The sequence below is a fragment of the Thunnus maccoyii genome, chromosome 10 (assembly GCF_910596095.1).
Source record: "Thunnus maccoyii chromosome 10, fThuMac1.1, whole genome shotgun sequence".
NCBI classification, from domain to species: domain Eukaryota; kingdom Metazoa; phylum Chordata; class Actinopteri; order Scombriformes; family Scombridae; genus Thunnus; species Thunnus maccoyii.
The window spans coordinates 10299569-10317024 of NC_056542.1; the positions used below are offsets into that span (position 1 = coordinate 10299569).

At 40.0% G+C, this 17456-nt stretch overlaps 1 protein-coding gene and 1 long non-coding RNA gene across 4 annotated transcripts in view; one reads left to right on the plus strand and one right to left on the minus strand.

Moving 5' to 3' along the window:
• Positions 1-403: 403 nt before the first annotated feature.
• LOC121905217 lies at positions 404-11026 on the minus strand. Of its 2 annotated transcripts, none has more exons than XR_006098375.1 (3): positions 10947-11026; positions 3360-3523; positions 404-660 (listed from the first exon to the last, which is right to left on the minus strand). It is a non-coding gene; the product is annotated as an uncharacterized LOC121905217 (long non-coding RNA). The 2 variants fall into 2 exon arrangements; XR_006098374.1 differs by lacking the exon at positions 10947-11026 and adding an exon at positions 10662-10745.
• slc9a1a (solute carrier family 9 member A1a) overlaps positions 10056-17456 on the plus strand; it is a 32683-nt gene continuing 25282 nt past the window's right edge. Inside the window, exon 1 of one of the 2 annotated variants that reach the window (XM_042423304.1) lies at positions 10056-11186. In XM_042423304.1, coding sequence (XP_042279238.1) covers positions 10895-11186 — 292 coding nt within the window. In that variant the 5' untranslated portion in view covers positions 10056-10894. The remainder of the gene's footprint in view (positions 11187-17456) is intronic. The other variant, XM_042423305.1, reaches the window with a different exon arrangement.

Sequence of the window (17456 nt, forward strand, 5' to 3'; positions counted from 1 at the left end):
GTCCTTGAACTATATATGTTCACAGGCAGGGTTACACTATTTCACATTCTCTCTCACTCATAAAACAAGTCATCACATTGTAGCAGCAAGTCTGTAAACCAGTTTTAGGCTTGCCCCAATAGGTCCCATAGCTCCCTTTAGTATAAGCGTGCTGTCTCCCAAAAATAGTGGCCTGCATATTTTATGAGGACCTATATATTTGTCATTCCTGCACCAAAAATGGAGTGAAGATGGAGTTCTGTGGTTCTTTCTCTGCAACAGCCTGCTCCTTTTATAGACTCAATGGTCACCGAGTTTCTCTCATGTGGTTTCACTGCAGGGCACAGTGGCAGTGAACTCTGGGATTGACTCGTCACCCTGTGCTGACACAGTGGCAACAGTTATGTGATTAAACTGAGAACCGTTGGACTGATTAAAGAGGGTGACAGAGTATGGTGATATTTTTAGCAAAGAAAAAGCAAATGACAGTTTACTGAAGAGTAACAGTGTTTAAAAAACAAATGTATGGTAGAGTGACACATTTACACAAGATAGTCTGTGTTGGAGCAAGACGCATTCAGTTGGAAAAATCCTCATCACTATGGGAATTACAGCTTCGCCTCGATCAGACAGCATCTCATCTTGGGCAGGACAAGGTAAATGCCTCTGGGAACACAGCAACTGAAAACAAGGCATAACACTTCTGTTCAATGTTATCATGTGGCAACACTCAAAGGACGCTTTCCTCTGCAGAGTTTACATTATCACAATATAATCTATAAAGTTGTTCTGCGTCACAGTCAGTAATTAGTATCCAGTCAAAATCCACTACTCCTTCACAAACCAATGTTTGACAAAGGTGGAGTTGCATTAAGTGTTTGGTAAAAACATTGTTTAACAGCTGTGCTTTCAACTGAAAAACAAGACGTGAGTCCGCAGCCAATCAAGCGGCTCTGTAAGGCTGTACAGTTATATGCACAGTGGTGCTTTGAGCTAAATGCTAATGTCAGCATGCTAACATGGTCACCATGACAATGCTAACATGTTATTGGGTAACACTTTATATTAAGGTACACATGTTCACCATTAACTAGTTGCTTATTAGCATACGTATTGGTAGCATATTGGCTCTTTATTAGTCATTATAAAACATTTATTAATGGTTTATTCTGCATGACCATATTCAACCACTATACTACTTACCATGTACACCATTTTAGCTTAGCATGTTAGCATGCTAATCATCACTGAACACAAAGTACAGCTGCGGTTAATGGGAATGTCATTAGTTTTTCGGGTATTTGGTGAGTATTTTGACCTGATGGTCACTCTAGTAGCCTAATGGTTAAGTCGGAAACCACATGACCACAACATCCCTGGTTTGATTCCAGTTGGAGACCTTTGCTGAATGTCTTATCCGTCTCTCTCCCCTTGTTCCCTGTCATCGTCTTTACTATCATCTACCTAATAAAGGCAAAAAACCCAGAATCTTAAAAAATAAAGAAAATCACCTGATAGTGCCATAGAATATGTCAGGGCATTGACAAAGTTCATGATCCATCATCTAAATAAAGTTATATATAAATAAATAAAGTAAATGAAATTTATTATTGTCTATCATTAGACAGTGAGCCTCCAACTGCAACCAGCAATGATGTATAATCTAAAGAGAATAGATATTTTGGCAATAGAAAAATAACTGAAAGAAGTATTTCTACTTACAGATCTTCATTTGCAGAATGGACATGTAAGTCTTTCAATTCCCCATTCCCAACAGAATAAAATTTTACTTAGTTTTATTTAATTAGTTTATTTTGTGTGAGGGTTTGAAGTATTTTTACTCATCATTGCAGGAATAAAAGGCTCCATGAATATGCAGCTAATGGTAAGATTATGTATGTATGTTATGTAAGATTAACTGAAAGTCCCTGAATCACATATATCCTGCTGGTTCTTTGGTGTAAAGAAAGAAAGTAGAATTACACTATAAATAATTGTTTTGGTTTTTTTTTTACAGAATTCATTAAAAAATAACAATAATAATAAAAAAGTTAGAGCTGCAAGGACTTGCTGGGCTGGGACAGTATCAAGCTAGATACAATACTAACTTGTCTACAAATGCAAATTTTATCTGTCTGAGATTGTCAAAAATACCAGTTATAACTACATAAATAAATGTAATGTTATATACACATAAGCTAAATTCATTCTACCGTGTTTCTAAATTGAGAATAATTATCTGATGACTGCCTATATTACAGTTTCACTATTCACAGATGCTCTGAACAGTCACCACTGTGTGGACGTAATTGCACAGTGAAAACAGTGAGTCCAAATGAAGGGTTATTCTGTTTAATAATACATGATAGAGGAATTTCTTGCGGTGGTAAATTATACATGAAAACTGTGGTGGTGAATTACAGAGCCGCCATGTCAAGGTACATGCTGGAACATCTCCTGACTGGCTGCACCTATCCGAGAGGATGATTTGTGTTCACGCTCAGAAATTGTGAGAGTAAAGGTTGAGTCAGTACATAGTTAAACGCCAACAACTTTTTGAGTGGCGTAATGTGTGTGTGTTTGTGGGTGGCGTGTGGATCTGTGGACTATGAAGAGAGCAGTAGATAGAGCTCAATATGTATGTATTTGGATAAAAGACAGAGTTGATGTTATCCTTTTTTCTGACACTGTGTATGTACATAATTTCTCTATCTTGCCCTGTAGGGGTAGTGGTGATATACAGCTCATATCACAACTGGCCTTGGCTAGTGCAGCTGAGGTAAGCCATTCACTGTCTCCCTCTCAGCCTCGGCCTTGTGGATGAAGTCATAACTCCAGCAGATGTTCCCTAGCAAAACATCATGCTGGAATTAATAGGACCCTGTACAGGTTAAGTAAAAAAAACTCTCGGTCTGACAAGCTATAAAATAACACAACTAAATTATATAAACAGCACTGACTATGTGTGATTGAAATAATGTTAACCAGAAGATTAGAGACATATGACACACAGAAAAGAAATATGGGAGAATTTTATTGTTTTGATTATAGGTTCTTACATTTTTTTGAATTTTTTTCTCTCTTCTTTTCTTTTCTCCTTCTCGTTTTTATGTGCATTTTGTCTTTGTTTTTTTGTTGTTTTTTTAAACATTGTTAAGAATTGTTTAAAGAACTGTGTTTTTTTATTCATTTATGTTGTTATATGTTTAAAATACATAAAATCTGGGGGAAAAAAACACTGGCTAAAATAATAGACGCCCAATAAGATGATCTGTGTTTTGTTATGCTGCTCATAAGAAGGGGACACGCGAGATGTCTTACTTCTAAAGTGCTCAATCTATGTTGAATATAATGTCATGTGTGTGTATACAGTGGAATACCTCCAAGCAAATTTTACCACCTCCTTTGAAGTTCAAAGTGGGTTCCCTTCCCCCACGTCTATTCTGGGTGGTGCCAGATGTGACCTGGGCCGAATTGCTGAGAGAGCGCACCTTTCGTGGTAATGAGGTAAGAGTTATGGTTCGCCCCGGAGCCAGAGGTTTACCTGGAACACAAAGAGAGGAACACTTTGGAAACCTTGACCTGACAGAACAGAGGAAAAGTCTGGCTCTGGTGCGCAGAAAAGACTTTTATTAAAACAGTATGTGAGTGTGAGGAAAACAACATGTGATGTTTCATTTTCAGTAAGGCCACATGACTCCCACCTGCAAATGATTTACACTACGCAGATATTAAGTGCATCTTTGCTCAAGGATTTCGGCCTGTCCTCCCTAAGTGAAATGAAGTTGATACTTTTCACCACCATGACAGAAAATAAAGGCTATTTCAGACAGTCATGTATAGAGTTTAGCTTTGGTGTCCATGGTCCCTGCTGACAGATGTGCTAGTTAGTTTTAACTTTTCTTTTAATTCTTGGCAATATCATTTACTAAAATCTTTCTTGATGGCTGCCAACTGACATTTTATCAAAATACTATGGTGAGAATTACTCCAGTTTCAGATAACCTTCCTGTCAAGTATTCCTAGTGGATATGTGAGCAGAGTTTGACCTGCATGCTGTGCGGCTTCATGTTTCTGTTATGATGGCACCATCTTCAGGTAAAAAGCTGCACATGCAGATTTTCACAATGCCAGAAACAATGACATCTGGCTGACTTTGGGGGGTGGTGCTGTATCATCAGAAGACAATTTCAGTGAGTCAGGTTTTCTTAAATAAATATGTCTGCTGAAGTATATTTTGCATTCACATAGGGGCCACTGGTAGGACACAAAGGGTAGAGAGACAGAGAAGAAGGGGAGGGTGTGAGGGAGGGAAGCTCGTTTTTAACTTGTATTTGATTAATTAATCTAATGCTGCAGTGAAGAGGCAGTGGGTGTTAACCCATAACAAAGTACTCAAAGAAACCACAATGTCACATCAATCACATTCATTTTGTATGTAACTTCCTTATATGTGTATGTAAATTTCCTTATTTCTCAACAGTTCCTTTCATAATTTTGTAACTCTGTGATGTATTTCTCCATTGCTGAAGTAGGTATTGTAATTTGAGCCCAGAGCAGAAAGAGATGTCATAATTGTATGTAATATATATAGAAAATGCCTGAAACAACTATGTTGGAGATAATCTTATTCAGATGGCAGATTTTGTCTCGTTAGAAGGCTGATATGTGACTAAGTGACTGATTGGATGAACCACTTTTGCTGTATATTTCCACAGACCTCAGGCTGTTTACCTCCAGAACCTCTTAATGGACTTGCTCCTCTATTTTAAATCTCACTAGGCTTTTACTTGCTGTTACTGTTGGCAAAACAAGACAGTGCTGCACTTCTCCACACGCACACACATGCATTTTTCAATGGTAGGAAAGAGCTCCTACTGTGAATGACATTTCTCCATGTTCCACATTATGATAATTCTTGGTCATTTAACAAAGACTTGCTATAACAGTGCATGTTGTCAGCTACAATAAAGCTGAAAACATTGATGTTACACTGGTCATGTCGATTCTGAGAAGCCACCAAATTACACCAGAGACATTATGTGGATCATTGTCTGACCCTTAGTGTGCCATGACCACATGGCCATAATTATGAGAATACGCCTTTTCCTTAATCTAAGATGATGGATATAAAGAAATGATACCCTAAGGGCACCAGTACTCTGCAAGAGCTATTGTACACGTATTAAGCATGATGTGATCTGGCATTAGTTAGAGCAGTGATATTTTCAGTGGCTGAGATCAAATGGAGATGCAGAGGTTTGTAGCAAATGACCATACTGAGAAAGGGAGAGTCAGACTACAGATAGAGAGAGAGCAAGAGAGAGAGAGAGAGAGAGTTGGACATTATCCAGATGCTTCTGTTACATGTCAGAAGTGACTGTTAGCCCAGCAGATCCTCAAATAGCTACCTCTGCCCAACAGGGTGCTCTTCGTGCGATTAAACCATCAAAATATTTTCCTTCTGTCTCTGTTGACAGACGTGCTGTCAGAGCTCGTCATCATTTACAGCTTATACCAGGAGGCATCGTGTCACCATTTGTTTTTCCAAGTCTCATACCAGATTCCTGCTGGGTCATTGTCACAAATCCAAGAGGTGACAGCACCGGATCCTGTGGCTATCCTCTAATGAAAAGCCATGTTGGTGTCGTTAAGCCAGGAATCCATCAGTGATGCAGACAGTTTGTCAGCAGACGACTGAGCAAAGCGGCCTGCAGTTAAACTGTTCACTAAATTTAGTGCATGTTTTATTAATTAAATCTCCCCATTGCCAACCAGCAGGTGTATGTAAAGAAGGATTTGACATCCCATTTGGCCAGTTTTACCTGTTCGTGAGGGTGTGTACACTTTACAGGGTTTTGGTATTATTATGTGTTTTTTCAACATGAAACAAGCAGAAAAAAGAACAAACACAGCAGAAACAAGTCAGGAACTACAAAGCTTGTCTATTGCCTTGTTTTAAAATCCAGTAAAAACGGTAAAAAATTACAGCCAGATCTCCTCTGTATGTTCAACTGCTGCTTAACAATAATTGCCGTGTTTTGTTCCAAACTGTGTGGTTTGTGGGAGAAGACACAGTGACTAACTCCATGCAGATAAACAAAGAAAACAGAAAGTTCAAAGCAGACATATAAACCGTGTTGGAGTCAGGGTGAGCTAGTAGAGATTTTATGATCTGAAATTGTGTAGTTGCACAGTTCAGAGGAGAAAATGGACTTCTGTCATTGAGACTGTACTTTCTTTAGCTTCAGGAATATGAGGGAAAGCCTCTCAAAAGCAAAAGCAAATAAGCTTTGGACGTCAGGCTCAGTCACTGGAGTTCAATAAAATTGTTTTTTTTCCAATGTTGAATGAACAAACTTGCAACATGCAGCTCCTTCTTCTTCAGGCTGGGGATTTATTTTGGTAGAGTACAATTTATCTTTGATCAAATCTGAATTTCTGGTTTCAGCTGCAGGGTGCAGACTGGCCTTGACAACAGGTTCATGTTGCCTTGAAGCACATACTCTATTTGCTATAAGTAGTTTCAGCATGAGTATGATAGGCCAGGCATGTGTTTAGCTCTGTCCTCCTAAGTAATTTCCCTCATATCCACTAACCACAGCACCATGCCTCCTATTATTTTCTCCAAGGGTTTGACGATGTTTGGAATTGTGTTGGCATCACAACCTCCCCACTAAACAGCTGAGGGGTTAGATGTAGGTTATGCATGTATGTCTTCCAACATAGATTTACAAGCTTACCACTTATTTTTTTATGCTGTAGGGTTAGGGTTAATTTGATCATCCTTTAGAGACTGCAAATTTTGGTTTGTAAAGTTATGCTCGGTATGGCATACATGTTCTGTTGCAAAGTTAATGTGCAAGAGTGATAAGTATAACCTATTTATAAATAGACTGAAATCACAGAGGAAACAACTCTGAAATTGTTGTTCTGCATGCTGAACAAGTAAAAAATACTGTAGCCCTCTTCCAAAACAATCCAACCTGCTGCTGATCCTGCAGATAGAACGGGATTTATGTTACATACTGTATCAGATTGAAGTGCATCCACTGAGCGCCAAGGTATGCTGCAATCATCTGCACATACATAGCCACCAGATGTAGGCTCAGCTAGCCTCGCCTTATTTATTTGGGTCAGCTAAATGGTTAACCTCGCCTGCCTAAACAGAAACTGTATATTAAATTGTCCTTTAGACTGAGTACACAGGGACCAGAACAATTTTTTTTCCCAATAAAGCTCCTCGCTTAAAGGTTAAAAGAAGAGACTGATGTACAATAAACTATTATCCAACAATACATTGCACAAAGGAAATCTATGAACTACTCACAGCTGAATGAAACAGTCCTTTTAACAGCAGATATTTTGACTTGTCATAGTAGGAAAAGCACAGGTGTCTTTAATGACATTAACAATGTCTGTGTTCTATTCAAGTTGTCACAGTGAGCCATGATGGTAGCAATGTTGTAAATCCACACTACACATGTATTCTAGGCATGTTTGGCTGGGAAAGTGACAAATTAAGTATAATCAAAACAGTTGGTATGCAGACTAAAAGCCTTTTGAGTTTTGAGTGTGTTATTCTCAATGCAACACACAAAGAAATTTGGGGAGCTATCACAGCTGGAGAAAAAGAAAAGTCATAATGAATGGTGGTGAAACAGTTCCAGGAAGACCTCAAAAAACAAAAAAAGAGGACTGATTTAAAAAAAAAAAAAAAAAAAAAAAGATTTTGCTTCCTTTTTGTTAGATTAACTGGCAGTGGCATTCTGACATTGCAGTTTGACTCACACCGCACGATATTGTCATTTCCTGCTAGTGTAAAACAACGAAGTGTGTTGATTTTTAGTTTTGACACAGCAAATGTGACAGTCAGCCAGCATGCACGATACCAAAACCTTGCAACCGAAGCAGCTAAATGAAATTCAGCCATCATTCATTATTTTATTCACACCTGTGCTTTTCCTACTGTGATATGTCAAAATGAAAAAGGGCAACTAAAATTAATTGCAAAAGGTGGAGAGACAGTGACAAAAAGACAGGGAAACCTAAAAATTAGTATTAAATCACTAAAGGGTTAATTTGCAGCGGCATTCTAAATTTGCAGTTTGATTGCTGTCTGCTGGTGCACAAACTAGATCATTTCCTGTAATGCTAGTAAAAAAAAAACAAAAGTCTGTTAATTTCTTGTTTACTAATGACAAACAAACAGTGTACTATAAAGATCCCTATGTAGTATATATATATGTCATATGGAATTGGGACACAGCACTTGTCTATCAGAAGACGGAAAATGTCTACACCCACCCCAGGAGTTAGTAGGGGCCAGAGTACAGGGAAATTGGGCAATCCCTCTGTACTGGGTTTCATCTGATCACAATGCTATCTTACTGTGGCGGAAACTATGAAGCCCAATGGCAACAAAGGACTACGAAAGATAGAACACCTTCCAGTCATAAAGAGTGATAAAGATATAGAGAGAGACAGAAATGACTAACGTCATAGGCAGTTTGTCGCCTGGACCCTGACTGTGACAGTGTTTAAGTGTGTGTGTGTGTGTGTGTGTGTGTTGTGCAACACTCTGTTATCATCTCTGACCATATCTTATTAATGCTGCACCCCCAATCATTCTGACAGACTAGACATTATCTAAGCCTTTTTTTGTTTGCCAGGTTTGCCTCAGAACAATTAGAAGTCCGGTATTTGAGCACAAGACTATAATCAACCCATGTGTCTGCACCACACCACATGCCTCCTTATTTATTGTCTTAGTGGTGGCCTAATTGTTGAGGACTCTTTTCTTCTCAACACTTTTTTCCCTATTACTTATATTTTACGTACTGTAATTAACAGCAACTTCTCAACCAGGAGTCGTTGGATTTCAACCAATTGATGTAACAAGCTGTGCAAAGGCTGATCTTTCATCACTTCAGGTTGCCCCTGTGCTACTTCATGGTCAACTTTGAAGAAAAACATCACTGATTTGATAGACCTGTAATATGACTTGAACACAAGCCACCCTTTTGAAACAACAGGCCGGCTTCAAGTCAGTGATTTTTGCATTAGGGGAATTACGTGTTGCTAAATTTGGAAGGTAGATGCTTGGAAATTCACTGGCAAGATAAGTCATATTTTGAACTTGCAAAGCAAGTAGTTTCCGTGGCCACTCCCACATGTACACACCAGGAACAAAAACCAAACAGTATCATGATTAGTATAACTATCTTTGAACACAAGAATCTTAGCTCAATCTATCATCAGCATGCAGTGTGCTCTACTTAAGTGTCATTGAGCAATATATTGAGTTTCTACCTACTGTAGGGGCTCTAGTCTGCAGCTGAAACTAACCCCAGACCTCTTGAGCAAAACATGATGACCTTACAGGACATTTACAGCCAGTTCCCTAATCCAGCTAAAGTCAATTCTGCAAACATATGCACCCCCACTCCTCTATCAGCCATTGTGATTATCACTGCTGGTAACGCCAGGTCACATGATGCTTAATAAGTATTCAGATCATGGATCCTCGGGCATAATTTCTGTCGTCTAAGATTAAGACAACTTTCATGAAATCCATGAGATCAGGGCTAGCTAAGGGTTTGATAATGATCTATATGACGACACTGAATGTAACTGGCTGCTTACGGTCAACCAACATACAGTAAATGCTTTTAGCAGAGCAGTCACATCAGTGATAACAATCAGCAGGGTGGTGTAGTGATTTAAGGTGACAACAGTCAAACCTGAAGTACATAAGCATCACTATTCTGCTTAGGTGTCCCTGACCAAAAAGTACTTTGCTCTCTGGTCTCCTAGATGACCCTCACATTGACCTCCATAGATGGATAGCTAGCATAAAGAGATTAAAGCAGTCTCAGATTAAGGAAATTAACAACAAAAGACACAACATATCCCATCCAGGGATAAATGTGTAAAGGAGAATTTGTTTCAGAAGCAGCAGTTATGAGTGGTATTATTTTTTCCCCTGGAGACACCTTAAACCTCCATTCCTATAGGTGTCACTATAATCGACCGTCCCCCTCCCCTTCCACTGTACTCCTCCTCCTCCTCCTCCCATCCACCAAACCTCCGCGAAAGGGTGTGCGTTTTGAAGGTTGTATGAAGCTAAACACCACTGCAGGCAAGACCAGTCGTCTCTTGGCTGGACAACCCGGTTGACAAGCCTCTGAAGCCGGGGCGGAGCACATCCCAAGTCTCCCCCAACCTCCCTCTGAGCTGACCCCCGCCAAGGTCTTATCCTCATTGGAAATGCCGCATTCACGGACGATAATGTGCAAAAGTTGAAATTCATAGGTTACACGGCAAAATGCAAAGTGGCAGCTGTTTTGGCTCCTCTTCAAGGTCAGTATCTGAGCGCCGCCGCCTCCTCACGGACGAGTTTCTTGGGCAGTCGGAGGGGAAGAAGAGAGGTGGACGGGATGCCGCTGTGTCTCGCTTGCCTCCAGCATCAACAATGACATCTTTCACCGACGAGGACATTGATAGTCACTAACACACAAACGGACAAACTTGCGAAACGCCGCTGTAAAGGAAAAAAAAAACGAACAGGATAGATTTGGTAATATTGTCTGTGCTGTTGTGAAAAAAAAAACTCTTTCAAGCATCTTGGCGTTTCCTGCTTTCTTCCCACGGCCTCTGTCGGCGCGGCTGTTTTAACTTACCTGGTTAGAAGCAACACTGAAGTCAAGCTAGGTAACGAGAACGAACTGGACTTGTGGTTCGGCTTAAGCTAGTCGAACCGACCGTTAAAATCAGTTAGAATGTTCAACGGTTGTAGAGCCGGTTAACGTTACGAAGTTGTAACCCAGTTTAGCTAAACCCAACTTCCTTGAACTTGGCTGCTTTTCAGACGCACTTTTACAATTGCTTTACATAGCCTTTATCGTTAATCAACATGCCTTCGAGGACAGGTTCACATAGCCCAGCCGGCTTTGGCAAGACTTTACCGGAGCGGGGACTTCTCCTGCTGATGGTTTTGGTGTTTCTAGAGGGCTCTTTGCTTCCACTCGGAGCTGCCAGCTCTCCGGATGTCAGCCACCAGGAGAATTTGAACGAACACAAATCAACGGTGGAAAAGCATAACCACTCTAAAAAGGCTTTCCCTGTGCTCAGCCTCGACTACCACCACATACAGACCCCCTTCGAAATCTCATTATGGGTGCTGCTAGCCTCATTAATGAAGTTGGGTGAGTATCATGTCAATATCAGGTAAATTAATGTTGCCAGTAGTCCGGCATTTGAGTTTAGTCTTTCCAGGAAATGCTAGCTGAAGGTAAGGCTAGGTGGCCTGGTCTACAGGTGTATTCATTGCAGGTAAATCCTGCCAGCTCTCCAGATACACAACCTCATATCAAAACAAAGGTAGAGTCTGTTTTTATCAGACTGCACTTTGATTCATAATCAAAATGTTGAAGAGAAGAATGGGTTAGATGCTTGCGACAGTGTGCCTGCTTCTCAGATAATGGACACTGTAAATTCCAGCAGAGATAGCATAGATTAAACCACATGTCTCAGATTAAAAGCCTGATTCAACACTTGTGCATACGGTGGTTGATGGGCTCCCAATGATTGATAGAAAGATCAAACCTATCACACAAGTTAGAGAGTAATCTGACCTCAGGGGCAACCTGCCACCTTGTATTCTGCATACCAATTAAAGTTGCCACTGGTATGCGGACAGAACAAGTTGGACCTGAATAGCTCAATTCAGTTGATTGCTCAGAGGGTAAATCTATATTGCTGGTCATGCAGATTACTCATCAGATCCGTCAGCTCCATGAGGGTCTTTTGCTAGAGCTTTACTTACTCCTTGACACGGTGATGACTAAGCAGCTTGATGCAGCAGTCTGGATGTGTCACAGAAACTATCTGGCAAGTTTTCAGCACAGGGTACCTCCTGCCTCACACTGTCGGAAGCCTTTGCAACATTGTCGTAAAGGATATCTAAAAAAAAAAAAAAAAGCGACAGGAAAAATTAAGGGAAACTACGTCATGATTTTCCTCAGTGTTTGGTCTTAAGTGTGATGCACATTGAGAGGCTTCTGCCTGCCTGGCTCTTCACTTTCTTCACTGTCTTTTGTTTCCTCACCCTTTGTTGCTCCTCCCCAATCCACTCTCCCCTCTGTCCTCTCTCTTCTATACTATCCTGTCTTTCCGTCTATCATTTATCCCTCCTCGCGCTTTGCTTTCCACAGAACACTGCATTGTCCCCTGCTATCTTTTTCTGAGAGCCAGCAGCTTGTCAGTTGCGTGTGACATCAGGGGCCTGACTGAGCACCAGCCTGTAGTCAGGGAGGATACTGCCTCACTGTCTGGGCGAGAAGCCCGGTGTCTCTGGGGAGAGGACGGGTAGAGGGGGACCACCTGGCTCGGGTGGTTCACTTGTAGAACACAGCTCAAGGACATGGAGTGATAAAGAGAGAGAGCGAGTTGAATGAATGATGAAAGAATATGAAGCAGAAGGGAGGCAGAAAAGAAATGAGGCTGGATGAGAGTGTGAGCTGACAGCAGCAGTAGACAGTTGTGACCTTAAGCCTCTGATTATCATGGGGTGGCTGAAAATGGGATGTGGGTAATTCGATGTGGCTGCTACTCTGCTCAGCCTTTTCCTAGTGTCTGATTCACGTTCATGGACCTAATGTCTTACAAGCCTAAGAGCACATCCACAGTCCATTTATCTCTTAACCAACCCTGTCTGTGCACAGTGCCTTTCACAGGAGTGCATTTCTTGAGATGATTTTACCCCACAAGTCAGAACAAAGGGGATGTAATTTCACTAAAAAAAATGTGCCTAAAAGTGTTAAAATATAAGGCAGCTTATATTTGTCAGACATCCTCTGTTTTGTCTTCTCTTAATTAGGGACATAAGTAACTATTCTTCATTAACCTATGTCTCAAAAGCTGTAATTGGCACTGTATGCCTTTTTATAATCCCTATAAAGTTTAGTTATACAGCCCTGTGTTTAGAGGAAGGGTGTGTTTTGAAAGGATCTCTTTAGCTGTAATCAGGAAGAATGAATGATAACAACTTACTATCTAAATGACCTTGTTCCACATTTGTTTTGTGAGTGTAATATGTAACATGTCATTGCAAGACACTACATAAAACCGGCCATTGTTGCCAACAGTAAGCATGGTAGGATACAATGCTTGTAATACTTTATAACCTTATCAAACATCCACCATGCACTGAGTTCAGATTGAACTTTCAGTGAGGGCAGATCTGATTATGTTTACTAGTAATACATGGGTCGGCAGTGGGACACACCTTTTGGTAATTACCCTGGTGGCTCTCAAGCTGCTTATTTTCCCTCCTCCCGGTGAAGCTCCTTGTAACATGTCCAACAAGTCCAGTTAGTCTCTCACCTTCCATTCATAATTCACAACTGGCCAAACAATTTGAAGAGAAGGTGTGTATTTCCTCACTGTGACACTCCTTGGAAGCTACACACACCATTGAATACAGATTATCTTTAGAGTATAGTAGGGGCTTGATTGCAACATGAACCTTGATTCATATGTGTAGAAGTGAAGAAAGGGGAGTAAATGTCAGTTTCAGTAAATAGAGTCACAGTGAAAAGAAAAATGTCCTTTTCAGTTGGCATTTTTTGCACTATGATATGGACCTGTTCAATAGATTACAAAATATAAAAACATTTTAAATTGCTAGTACCTTTTTAATAACAATATTTTTTGTTAACAGGGAGTGTTGCATCATATAGGCTAATGTTAGACAATGCTAATGCTATACAAGTCACAGATTTTCTACCATGATTTTTACACAGAGTAATTACTAAGTCATGCATGTTAAAAACAGAGGTTTCACACAGTGTGCCAGATCTTGGACACTAGATGATATGGCCACGTCATGCTTAGCTTGCACAAATACAGAGATGGCCATGTTCTCAGTAGTGCTTAGGACTGGGTATTAGTACTCAATACCTTTTTAAGGTATCGTCCGAAATAACCGAGTACCGAGTAATATTGAAACTTCTCCAGTCAAACGATACCTACATTCGATCCTTTTCATACACAGATCTAGAAAAAAGTTACTATTTGTATGGTTTTGCTTACAGCCAATCACTGAAAGCGGTTTTCTGTTTAATGTGATATGTGATTGGCCCACTACCACAGCAGCTACAACCTATACAGTCTGTGGTGGTGAAGTCGAGCTTGGTGTATTTGATGGAGTTGGCGGTTCAGCATGCTGAGATGCCACAAAAATAAATATTTTAATAATTTGAACACTTTCAAAATGTATTTGTATGAAAATCATTTGGATGGGGTGGAGTGGTGGCATTTCACGCTACATGAAGTAGGGGGAAAAAGGTATCGATTGAAGTACTATTGGTATCAGTATCACTTTAAAGATACTGGTATCGTGATTTTTTGTTTTTTAAATGATACCTAGTCCTAGTAGTGCTGCAGTTTTATTACTGCATTGGCTGAGATTGTTTTAGCAATGCAAATAAGGAATGAAACAGGATGTTATCATCTTGAGGTTTGAGATGTTTCTTAACATATTAGTACTTGAAAACTCTGGTTAAGTACAAAAATGTTTAGTTTATGGACTTAAATATAACAATACAAATATATAAAATACCTTCGCATGGCCAATAAATACATTAGGTCCTAACAATAATCCATATAAAACAGTTCTGTCAACACATTGATGAAAAGACAATACTACCACTTAGACTGCATTTGCCAAAAGTTATTCAAGCATAGATTTATTTTTTTTCCATGTTTTGGGTTTTTGTTGGCTATTCAGACAGCATGAAGTAGAGAGACTGACATAAGGGGAAATGCAGTACTTACTGGATACACAGAAAAGTGCCCTTGGTACACAGTATGCAGTATACAGTATGCAGCAGCAATCCAGAATTGCAGCTTCAGCAGTCATAGTGCTCATCAGTCAGTATTAAACATCGCTGTCACTTGGTTTCACCCAGATGCAGTCAAAACTGAAGAATTGTAGATTTTTTTTTTGCCCATCCCTTTGATTTGTTTTCTGATTCTTGCACTTGAAGAACTGCAATGCAGTGGAGTATTTTATGCCTTGTAATGTACCAGACACGACTCAGCCATCTTAAATCTGGTTCTGACAGCTTGTAGTTTAATTTGTGAAATGCAAAGAGGTCTCATTTTCTTCGATCCATTATGTCTTGATTAAAACTGTTTCAGGAATGCTGCGTTTGTTTAGTACATTTGCTTTCAGAATAAATGGTTCCCTAGGAGTCCTAACCCATTCATTAGCAGATTGGTTTATCTATAGTAAACAACTGATGATAAGGAGGGAGACATTATCAGTATAACTTGGTTGACCCACAGAGCACCTGTATAATCATTCTTGAACAGAAATTGTGCCTCATAATACCTCCTGCTAAAGTTATTGTGCTAATTTCAGTCAGAGGCAGAGACTTGGTGTCTGGCCCAAGAACACTTTGACAAGACATATGACTTTCTATGAGTAAGTTTAATGAATACATTTGCTGTGGTGGAGTTATAGGATTTGGCAAACCCTTAAGCAATATGAGTCTTGAAATTGTCCTTACTCATAATACCAGTGTTGGAAAGGTTCCAGGTATATTATTTAAAACCACACCCTTGGCAAGTCGATGTTTCACTAGCTATACATTTAACTCAAATGTTAATTAGGTTATGACCTGGCCCAGTTGCTTTTAAGTTATCTTAAAGAAAATGGTTGACATTGAGTAAGGGTTTGATATGTCCCCAATCTTAGAAGTGTCTTTTCGTCAGTCGATATCCAAGGTATTCAAGTGAATAGCCTTTAAAGCAATAATGAATATTGATCGGTTTGATGGTTCACCATTCTGCTTGTGCATCACAGGATTGCAGGCAGTAATCATCTTTGTAGATTTCACAGGCCAAGGACATTTAAATGATTAGGCTAACTCCAGTATTTGCCTTTGAGATTGATTTGTTGTTGCTGTTTTCTCTGTTATTCACAACACCTCAAAGATGGTGGTGCCACTGTGCTTACTGTTATCTACTTTCTACGTCTGTCTATTTAAAACACACACTCGGGCCACTAGAAGGCTTATGTACAGTGTTGCCTGTAACAGACATTTGATACTGTCACTGAATTGTACTCCACTCGGTAGTTATAGTGGAGGATGTGTTTGTGAATTATAGCAAGGATCAAATAGAGGCCTTGTGGTGTTAACATCAAATCCCACCATAGCTTAGAAACATAACTGTGCAAGAAATCACCGGTGTAAGCCAGAAGTGTTTTTTGTGCAAATATGGCAGCAGGGATCATACTGAAATATACCAGGAGCAGGTCATCATTAATAATTTAAACCAACACTGGTCTTGTGCAACTAAGCAATTTGAGGAGCACAATGGTCTCCATCAAACAATCAAACAATGACTTAGAAAGAAGAAGTAGAGAAATAAAGAAATGTATGTTTTGATCTTCCTATGAACATCACAATGTAACTCGTATTGAGAAGTTGGTGAGCCAGTTTAACATTAGATTTCTAGGAAACACATAAAATTAATGTATCATTCATCACCCGCTTTAACAAAGAGACTGTCAGAATGTTTTTTTTCTTTTGTGCTTGCTTGATGTAGCAGATTTGGTTCCCAGCAGTGTACAGTTAGTCACCTGGCAACAGGACAGGTTCCTTGCCTTGGAAGTGATAATGTGTAGCAAGTGCCAGGCTGTGCTGACACAGGGTACACATGCAGAAGTGAAAGAGCTGTTACCCTTCAATGGTTTTCAATAACCTTACTGCACAAAGTCTCTCAGGAGGGAGTAGGGCAAGGACAGAGCGCCAGCCATCACTGTCAAGCAGCCACAATGGACCACCTGATCTCATAGTTCAACAATCTGGCATAAAGATCCTTACGAATGTTCCATATGGTCTTTTATACATTGCTCACCAGGGTACACTTAACACTTATCTCCTTCATACACATGTCTTGACATCACTGCAGTTGTGTGCCGCAGGTTATTCTTTGAAGTTCACTGACCCCCTTTTCACCATCTTATCTCCTGTGGTGTGGCCCTTCAGTCGATGAGCACTGGAGACCATAATTGGAGTCATGCAGGGCAGATTTAAGAATGTGTTGACTGTCAGCACTTAGCCTCCTCTACTGAACCTTAAGTCCTGGATATTTTGAGGGTTTTTACATTTAGAAGGACAAGTATTGATAGTGAAATGCCCTTTTGCCTCTTTCTCCACCTGGCTGGCCAGAATGCAGTTTTCACTTGTCCCTCCTGGTTACCCATGAATGATAATGGGTCATTTAGTGTCTCATTCTCAGATCCAACACTCATTGTGCCGCTGCTTTAGGCGCCAGCAGTAATAGGTTTAGCCCATCCAGTCATGATCCACTTGCCCTTTCCACAAACACTAGATTGCCCATCTTTTTATTGGCGGTTTTGTGTAGATTACTTTCTTGGCAGAGCTTATGGGCTATTGTAGTAG